Genomic DNA, 10,177 nt, shown 5'->3' on the forward strand with positions numbered 1-10,177 from the left:
TTAGAATCTTAGCATATTTAAATATGCAAAACATGTAAACTTCTTTTCCCTCTAGGATCACCATCCTTGGAACGGGTGCAAAGTGGCTGGCTGTGCTAGAAGAGAAAAATTTAAAACCATGTAAGCTTCAAAAAGCTGGTGAATCCCTTCTGTCCTCCCTCCTACCTTTCCTCTCCTGGTTCTGGCTCCCTGTCTTGTCTCAGCCCTTTATGTAATTCTTCTGGATTGTAGTGGCAAACAGTTCCAAACACTTGGAAAAATTCTGCCTTAACCTGTGTTGCTTTTCTCCTTTTTAAGGTGAAACACACAATCTCCAAACACTCCACACTATCCTGTCTACAGGATCACCTCTCAAATCTCAAAGCTATGAGTATGTCTACAAACACATAAAAAGCAGTGTCCTCCTGGGATCCATTTCAGGTGAGGCTTTTATGCTGCAGCATCTCAGGAATTCTCTGATTGCCTCTGCAGCTCCTTCCTGCTTGTTTGGGAAGCTTTGGATCATTTGGGATTGGTTATAGTTAAACTGGAATGAGCTGTCTCTTTAGTGCTGAGGTTTTTCTGCATAATTCACTGTGCCATAATGAAACTCAGGCACTCCAAAGTGTTTTTGGTGGATGTTTTGGATTTTAAGTATGATCATTTATTTTGACTGGCTGTCCTTAGGGGTGGCAGGGTGAGATCAAGCAAGGAGTCTATTAACCTACAGAACATACTGTTCTGCATATAGCTGACTTTAGCAGAAAATACCTCTTGGAGAGTTCCCATTTCAGTTCTTTTGTGCCAAGTAATTGGCACTGCAGATGGATTTTTTTTGTGGATTATATAATTAGAGAAATATCAAGCCCCCATGCTGTGCAGTTTGTTGTGAGCAGTGCTGGCTGAGGCAACTTCTGCTCATGTAAGGTCCACCACAGCACTCCTCATTTTGCTTTGTAACCAGGACTGACTTTTTCAAAGAGCTTTTTAACTCAGTTTGATTTTTAAAATGTAACTGTTCTGCTCCTGAAGTTATCTCAGACTCTGGGCTCAGTAAGAGTAGTGCTGAATCTAGAACTTGCTACTACAGACATTAATAGGCTCAAATGCAAAGCCTATTTTTGAGAAAAGATAACATGATTGATTTGTGTCTTAATTCTCTTCCATAAAGTCCTAGGAAGACTATAAATATTCCAGTTAAGTAAGCACTTTGACAGTATCTATTTTTCTTAAGATAGCTCTTCATCCTGGAGGCCTGGCCCCCCTCCTCCCATGCTGATAAGGTATAAAAGCTAAGTAAATGTGCAGTGGAATAGCTTGACTGGTTACTTTAAACTAATGAAAACAAACAAGAAAACATTTCTAAGTAATTCTGTAAATATCTGAAGTCTGTAAAGCAGGCCTTGTTTGTTTTCTCTCTCCTATAAATGGAAATTTCCTTAAATGAGATTAAAGAGACTGTTGAAAGGAGAAAAGTTATGCCTTAAGGGATAGCTCTGCATGAAAGGCATACACATATAATAAGATATATAAAGTAAGGAAGAAAACCTTTTATTAAAAGTCACAACATGCTAGATAATGCTGTTTGTTCCATGCTGCTTAGTGTGGATCAGAAGCCTTTGGCAAAGGTTGGCAGTTGGCTGTTCCAGTGTTCCTATGTAGTTTTCAGGTTGGCTTTTTCCAAAAAATATTGTATATTCTAAATGGATTTCTTTTATTGTAGGTGGAACAGATATAATTTCATGTTTCATGGGTCACAATGTTACAGTTCCTGTTTACAAAGGAGAAATTCAGGCCAGAAATCTTGGAATGGCTGTGGAAGCATGGAATGATGAAGGTAACTGTGATCCAGAATACTGTGAAAATACAGTAATGAGGTGATCTTAACTTTAACAACAAGTAGTAAGTGTAGATGCTCTTTGCTTTGTTACTCTGTTATTTACAGAAGGGAAATGTGGAAAACTCCTCTTTTTTGTTAACAGGAAAGCCAGTTTGGGGTGAAAGTGGAGAGCTGGTTTGCACCAAGCCCATTCCCTGCCAGCCCACACACTTCTGGAATGATGAGAATGGAAGCAAATACAGAAAGGCTTATTTTTCCAAATTCCCAGGTATGTCATGAAGGCCTTTGGAGGGTGCAGACTGCAGGCACAGGTTTATTTGCTGCTGCCCTGTGACAGCCACAGGTGCAGCTTTGAGTCCCAATTTCCAGGGTGGGCTATGACATTTCATAACACCTCACTCTGTTTTCTCGTGCTTTTTTGTGACTAGAAATCCAAATAAAAGTGAGGATCTCTGCAAAGCTCCAATCCAGTGTGGCTGCTGCTCTGCCTGTCCCAGGCAGCAGTGCAGGCACAGAGTGCTTGGCACAGCTGTGAGCACAGGGCAGGCAGCAATCAGCTATTAGTGAGTGCTGCACTCTGCCAGGCTGCTCCTGCCTGCCTGGAGGAGTCAGTCCCAAGGGAAAAGTGCTGACCTGCTGCCTCATTAGCATGAGGATTAAATATATATTAAATACATGCTGCCTCAGACATGCAGCCTTAGCCTTCTGCAGGGTGAAGTGCACCAGAGGCTTTTCTTAGTAATTGTGGGGGGCTCTGCTCATCCAAAGCTCTTCCTGATGTGGCACAGCAATGCCAAAACCCCTGGTGCCCAGGAATTTTTTAAGAGCAGGATCTCCAGCTGCTTTTTTTTGGGGTGTAGAAACTTTTTTTTTTAATAAATAGCAACAGTACAGAGTGAATTCACAGGAAAAGTCAGGATGTGCAGCAGGAGATAATGACACAGGAAAACTGAGGAATGTGAAAGTTGCAGGCTGCATGTAAGCCTGACAGCAGAAAATAGAAAAGAAAATAATCTGTGTGACAGTTTCAAGACTGAAATCACTGAGGCTCTGTCTGGACCCCTTTTCTGTCTTTCCTTGTAAATAGACTTGAGATGGTAACAATAAAGTTGGAAAATGATCTTATCTGCAAATAATTGAGGTTGGTGTTTCTCCTCAGAAAAACTTGAATAGGATTGGGTTGTACTTCTGATTTTGGCAGGCTGCTGTGGCAGTATCAAACTTAAATAATACTGAAAAGTCAAACCTGATTTTGCATTAAGACAAAGAACAGTAAGCACAAAAGCTCTCTAGAGAATTGTTGATACCTGTTACACAAGCCCAGAAAGCTTCTTGTACAGAATTGTGCATAATGAAAAAAAGGGATCAAGAAAGACAATGAATGGAGGTGGCAATGTTGTTATTTCTGTGGAAGATGCTTCCAGTAATTCAAAATGAGGTGTTCAGAGCAGCTGGTTTTGTAAGGAGTGCTGTGTAATCATGCAAAGAAGCCATCAGATGATAACCTGGGGTCTGACCCTGATTTCTGAGCTGCTCCTGGGTGTGCTGGTCCTTACAGTCACTGTGCTGGGGATTTTTGGTGTAGCTCAGTGCTGTTACCCTGGCTGGGGGGAAAATATCAGCTGTATTTCTGTGTATTCCACTCAGTCCATGCCAGCTGAGTGACACAATGTGACTGGATGAGGAAATCCTGCTTAACCTTTGCCATTCCCCACCAGGTGTCTGGGCCCACGGTGATTACTGCAAAATTAACCCCAAGACTGGAGGAATTGTCATGCTGGGTCGCAGGTACGGTGTTCTGGTGGGAGTGCTTGGAGGAAACAAGTGTTAAAGTCTGCCCTCTTCACCTAGGAGTAAAATGCACATGATTCTGCCACCCTTGTTAGCTTCATGTTAATTTTATTTAGTCTCATAGTGTGGATTTCACCCCTTAAATTAATCAGAGCAGCTGGATTTGAGGGAAGGGAGCTCACTTTGAGGTTCACTTTGGTATTTATGAACACAAGACTGGACATGGTTTTGTGTTCCGTGGTTCATAATGCTCCCAGGAGTTTGGGTTGAGAGTGCAGCACATTCAAGGTGCTGAATTGGGGAACTTTTGTGGTCTTGGCTTTGCCACCACCTTGTTTTACAGCAAAACTTCCTTACAGAAGGGCAGGTATTAAGTTGTGCCTGTGTCAGTGATCACAGACATTCAGGATCACAACTGAGGCTGAATTTACTGTTTGAATTTCAAAGCTGCTGTTTGAAACAAAATTGAGTGAATTAATAATGTTGCTGTTCTCTGTACAGATTCATTCTAATGAGTAAAGTGTCTTTTTGACTGAAATTCTCTTAAAATTCTGTTTCTAATGTGGTTTTGCTTTCATTAGCGAGACTTGCTTAATTGCATCAATTTTTCCTCTTGATCAAGCTGTAATCACACTTTAATGTTTCTTTGTTTTCTTTCTGATTTTTCAGTGATGGTACATTAAATCCAAATGGAGTAAGATTTGGAAGTTCTGAAATCTATAACATAGGTATGAAATCAACTTTCCACCTCTTCCAGCTATGACATTGTTGCATTAAATCTGAAATTTAAGCATTAAAAAGCTGTTTAGAAGAATTAAGACAAAAACTTGCTGTTTTTCAAATGAGACAGTACAGAGTACATTAGTATCAGTAAAATTTGATTTTGTAGTATTGAAACTGGTTGCTTTCCTGAAGTATCTGTAGGGTGGGAGGTGACTCATTGGGATATACAAAAGCAACATTTTATGGAGCAGGTTTTTCCTTTTTCCCCTAACCTGTCAGGCTTTTCTTCTTCCCCTCAAGGCAAGCTCTTGACACTGTTTTTATTGTGCCTTTCCTTATAATTAGAAGTAGTTCCTGAGCTTGTGCTTTGTATTTCAAAGACTGTTGTGACAGGAGGGGAAACTGTCCCTGCAGAGGTGCTAATCTGAGACTCAGGGCCCTGCTGCCTCCTTGTTCTTGTGCCACCAGGACTTTGTCTCCTGTGTGTGCTGCAGTGGGGCAAGAAAACGATTTTGGGTAAAACTTTCTGTCCCAAAAGTAACACTAAACTTCTGTTATGGACCTCAGTGGTCCTTAAACCTGGATTTTCACATAAGAGCTAAAACTCCAGAGCAGGCAGAGTGAAGCCTCACCCAGGCAGAGGGTGCCTGTTTCCCTTTGCCCACGCAGGGGAGGCGATGTTTCTGTCCCATAATAACCAAAACCGCGCGTCCAGAACGCTCCACAAAGCCCAGCTGTGGCAGTCGTATTTTCTGGAAAAATCCCTTTGCCCAGGATTTTCTCCTGGGAAACTGAGAAGCCTCAGAGAAGGGGGGAAACAAATTCTTATCTCATTTGCTTCTCCTGTGTTGTGCTCACATGTGGAATCTGTTTGGAGATTGTTTCATTGGTTTCATGTGAGTTGTTTTGACCCATTGGCCAATCGTGGCCAAGCTGTGTTGGGACTCTGGAGAGTCATGAGTTTTCATTATTATGTTTTTAGTCCTCTGTAATTATCTTTTCTGTCTTCTTTAGTATAGTTTAGTTTAGTATTCTTTAATATAATATAGTATAAAATAATCAATTATCCTTCTAAGAACATAGAGTCAGCTTCACCGTTCCTCCCTTCATCGGGACACCCCGCAAACACAACACCCAGCTCTAACCAAGATTCCCTTTGCAGTGGAAGCCTTCGAGGAGGTGTCTGACAGCCTGTGCGTCCCCCAGTACAACAAGGACGGCGAGGAGAGGGTGATCCTGTTCCTGAAGATGGCCTCCAGCCACGCCTTCAGCCGCAGCCTGGTGAAGCGCATCCAGGACGCCATCCGCGTGGCGCTCTCCGCCAGGCACGTCCCCAGCCTCATCCTGGAAACCAAAGGCATCCCGGTATGTCAGGGAAAAGGCTGCCTGCTGTTTTCTTTGTCACCTTGAATAGTAATTAAGGGAGCAGTTGTCACTGCTCTTCAAACCCACGTACGTGGAAATTTTAGCATCTCAAAAGTGTATTCGAGCTTTATAAATAGTTTGGCTGTGTTGCCTAGCAACATCTTTTCATCTCCTCTTCAGCTAAGCGTGGTTTTTGTTTTTTAAATGGGTTGCTTTTTCTCAATAGTGTGTTCTTAAACCTCTTAAGAGAAAATATTAAAAAGGTCATTTAACTTTAGCTTTTCTGGCTATCCATAAGCATATTTTGTTTTTGTTTTCTTGTTATGAGTGACTTTCTTAGGAAGGCTGAGAGCACTCAGCAAATTCAGATGATCATCTTGTAAACCATTACACTTTCACATCTGTTTAGCCACTTAAATGGAGCTCTATCACTGTCTTAACTGTAACAGTAATTAAAATGAAATTGTTGTGTTTGTTCAGGGGGAGAAATGTGTGCAGCTGAAGGTTCTTCATGCTCAGTCTGCTGAAGCTGTTCTGCTGGAGCTCTTTGTGTGAACTCTTTAGTTGGAATATCTGGTCTACAGCCCTCTCTGATCTTTCATGTCTCTGAGCAGCAGAATGGGGGTGCAGAGTGTGGTTTTCCCCACTCCGTTTGTACATAGACTTGAGTGTGTCCAGACAAAAGACTTGAGACTTCAGAGCCATCCCTTGAACCTGGAACCCCTTTCCTGCAGGATAACTTTCCAAGTTACTGGAAAGTAACTGGAAGTTACTGTAAAAAGTAACTGGAGTGCTGTAGGGCTCAGCAACACTGTGTGCTCCACAGAGGGATCTGGTCCTGATCTGTTTGAGTTCATTTTGTTTCAGGGTGCTGTTGGGAGATTTTGAGTCCTTGGCTCAAAATGTCTTTGCATGAGTGTAAAATTCCCTGAAGTTCCCATTTTCTGGGCTGCAGCTCAGCTTCTGTGTGGAGTGTTGAACTTGTGAACTGTGTGGATCACCTGAGTGTACAGCAGGGATGGGCTGCCCCTCAGGAGAGCCTGCTTAGATCATTAATTAGCTCACACATTGACTGAGTTGAGTGATTTTTAATTACCTTTCAGGTAAATCTGAAGTGATCAAAGCTGTCTCTCATCTTTTCTTTAAGAGTTTTGCTTGGAAGGAAGGGAAACTGTCTCTTTTCTGCTACTTTTGGAAATGTGCTTGACTCCTCATCTGAAAACACAAACTGATCCTGACACTGTTGTGGTAGAAACAGTACAGCTGTGTGAGGTGATTTAGCAGCACAGAACATGCTTTTAGTAGGATATCTAGTATTTAAAACATAGTGTGAATCTGTCTAGTTCTGTCCTGACCAAATAAACATTCTGGTCATCATGCACAGGCTTTACTGATTAAACTAAACTAATTTACCTTGAACAGCCTTATCTTTTCTTAAAGAGAGCAGCTCCCTTGCAGGCCACTGAGCTGTTGTGGTTTCTGGGCATGTGTGAAAATTGGGCTGCTGATTGTTGAGAAGAGATGAAGGTGGCTCAGGAGGGGTAGGGTTACACATGACTTCAGCAGATCTAATAAGGAAAAGTTGGGGTTTTTTTTGTATCCAGCCAATATTGTGAGGGTGTGCTGAGGGTTATTCCACCTGTTCTGAATGATCTGCAGTGATAAATGTGGTGCCTGGAGCTCACTCAGGAGCTTCAGTGCCTTTGGAGGTCAGGACCAGCCTGGCTTCCTCCCCCAGATGGAGCAGGAAGGCTCTGGGGTCCTGTTCCCAGAGCAGGCAGGAACATCGAGGAGGGGTTTGTGTGTCAGCTTTTCAGAGCTGCCATCCCCAAAATCTCCGTGGCACCAGCACCAGGAAGGGGCTCAGAAAGCCTTGGTGCCTCTAAAAGCAGAGATCACCCAAGCTAGGCCTAGGCTGCTCCTGTTCACACTGGAGCACATCCTCCTTCTGGGTCAGGAATTGCAGCTCTGATCCTAAGAGAAGAATCAGGGTTTTATCCTCCTTTGAGTCACACAATGTAATAGAATTTGAGGGGTTCACAAGTGGAGGTGAAGCCTCTGTTGGTTCCAGTTTATTTTATTTGTTATGGTTTGTTTTGAAATGTTTAACTGTAGAGGACCACTTAAGCTCAGTTTCACTTCACCCTTTTAGAAAAACTGTCCAATTCAGATAAAAAAATCCTGCTTTTCTTCTTCCAAAGCCCAGTGCAGTTGGGCTTTGTTTTTTGAGCCTACCTTTAAAAAATTCACAACTGTTTGAACATTGGATGTGTCAGAACATAAAAACCAAATATTTTTAGTGTTTATACCGTGGTTTTGTTGTTTTATATTGGAGCTTGATCATGTTCTCACAGAATTGCCAGTAGGAGTAATAAACTGACACAAACTCTTTGAATTCTACCTACTCTTCAAGTGATTTTTCAAAAGAAAGTGCTTCAAGTGTAACAGAAGAGAAGGCATTCTGCTAAATTTTGATAGAGTTCTGGAATTGGTGGGGGGTTTCGTGAATATCTTCATAAAACCACTGCATGAAAAAAAAGTAATTTTATCTTTGCTGGTTTTGTTTTTCAGTATACAGTAAATGGGAAGAAAGTGGAAGTAGCTGTGAAGCAAATAATTGCAGGGAAAGAAGTTGAGCAGCGGGGAGCTTTCTCAAACCCAGAGGCTTTGGACCTCTACCAAAATATTCCTGAGCTTCAAGACTATTAAAGTCACTTTGTTGGTTTGGTTTTTTTTTTTTGTGTCTTTGTTCTGTATTTGTTTTGTATATACCAATACTGTATGTAAAGAAAAAGCTCTATTTAATACCAGTGGTTCTTTTAAAAGGAAAATATTTCATGAAGTGCATTATGAAAGGCTTGGGTAAAGCTTAGCTCCCTTTTATTGGTTCAATATGCCATATATTTTGGAGTTTTTTTCAGCCTGGAAGGAGAAACCTGCCTGTTTTGATTTTTATCTATATGAGTGCATCTTTTCTGGTTAGATTTACATCAGCAGCCCATCAAATGGGAGCACCAGTAGTTACAGACAGAATATTTCTTTCATAAAATGTTTGCTTTTTTTTTTTAAACTGGATTTTTAGCAACGTTTTTCAGTCCCTGTGTTTGTCCCCTGTAAGGGAGCACACAGTGATTTTAACCCCTTGCCCTGAACCATGCAAGTGTTCTCAGTGTAGTGTGCATTAAGGTGTTTTTATAAAGCCAAATCATAATGCACTGAACCCATTTGACTCAGAATCATTTCTTGAAATATCTCATGGTACCTTTGAGGGCAATTCTGCTTCATTTTGTGCTGTAGCCTTCTCATTATTTTAAGCTCTTGGCTGAGAGACTTCTGGGGGCTCAGAAGGTGAAGGGAGCATTCCCTCCTCCTCATTCCCGGGTAACTCCAGGTTATTTCCATGGAATTTGCTGACATTACTGTGGATTAACATAATTACATTTGAAGAAGACATTTTGCTTCCTTGGTTGAAGTTCTTTTATGGCTTGAAGCCTGGCTGAGGAATTCCAGGGTGTTTCTTTATTAAAAGCTGATGGGTTTTGTAACTTTTTTTACTAAATGTCACGTTGAAAGTGAGAGATCCCTTTTCTAGGTCTGTAACCCTCCAGTTTATAAAGGGAAAAATGCTGTCATTAAAAACCTGAGCTTACTGAAACAGTGAAATGGAAGCACTAAAGTGTTTTGTTTTTCATAAAAAACAGCTGCAGCAGTTGTACCAACCCTCTGGCATTCAGTGTCTCCTGCACTATTTGAATTTTGTGGCTGAAATATTATTGTACTGACAATTGTGTTGGATGCATTCAGCGTTGATAAAGAGTTAATTAAAAGGAATCAATTCTTTATATATAATAATTATATATTACATCTCTCATCTGTTGCTGTCTTTATTTCCCTTTTGAGTGGTTGTCATGAAATCATTTTTAGCTTAGTTTGTTTCTGATTTTAATGGGTTTAATCCAAGTCCAGCTTAGTCCAAAACTTTCTGTGCTGTACCAAGTCAGGCCATGCTGGAGTGATAATAAAAATACCAAGCACCCATTAGAAAAGTATAGAAAGGAGCTATCCAAGCTGCCAATAACCTATGATTAAAAGTACTTTTAAATTCCTTCCCCTTCTGGCTTGCTATATATAAATTTTACATTAACTGTGACTTTGTATTCATTAAAACTTCATTATATTGTTCTTTAATTCATGCAAAATGTCTGAGGTTTACAAAGCCCACAGAAGAATCTTATTAATAAGTAATTTTGGGTTCTTTCATTAATGAAAGATAGTTTAGAAGCACAGATACATTAAGAACATATACACTGCCTAGAGGCTGCTTTTTCTAACCCTTTATAATGCTGGAAACACTGGAGAAAGTTTCATTAATGGATACAATATAATCTCTTGTAATTGTCAGACGTTGCAAAGCTTTTCCCAGCCAGGAGTTACAAAAAAAAAAATACAGATTTTCTTCTGTATTGCCCTAAAAATTAC

The 10,177-nt window shown here is 40.9% G+C and overlaps 1 protein-coding gene across 1 annotated transcript in view; it reads left to right on the plus strand.

Moving 5' to 3' along the window:
- Positions 1-9,555, plus strand: part of AACS (acetoacetyl-CoA synthetase) — a 36,274-nt gene extending 26,719 nt beyond the window's left edge. The window contains exons 11-18 of the mRNA XM_041488794.1: positions 56-120; positions 298-420; positions 1,703-1,816; positions 1,962-2,087; positions 3,538-3,607; positions 4,280-4,338; positions 5,496-5,698; positions 8,270-9,555. Of these exons, the coding sequence (XP_041344728.1) occupies positions 56-120; positions 298-420; positions 1,703-1,816; positions 1,962-2,087; positions 3,538-3,607; positions 4,280-4,338; positions 5,496-5,698; positions 8,270-8,407 (898 nt within the window). The 3' untranslated portion in view covers positions 8,408-9,555. The remainder of the gene's footprint in view (positions 1-55; positions 121-297; positions 421-1,702; positions 1,817-1,961; positions 2,088-3,537; positions 3,608-4,279; positions 4,339-5,495; positions 5,699-8,269) is intronic.
- Positions 9,556-10,177: the final 622 nt, after the last annotated feature.

This window comes from Pyrgilauda ruficollis, unplaced genomic scaffold (assembly GCF_017590135.1).
Source record: "Pyrgilauda ruficollis isolate IOZ18807 unplaced genomic scaffold, ASM1759013v1 scaffold9, whole genome shotgun sequence".
In the NCBI taxonomy this organism is placed as follows: domain Eukaryota; kingdom Metazoa; phylum Chordata; class Aves; order Passeriformes; family Passeridae; genus Pyrgilauda; species Pyrgilauda ruficollis.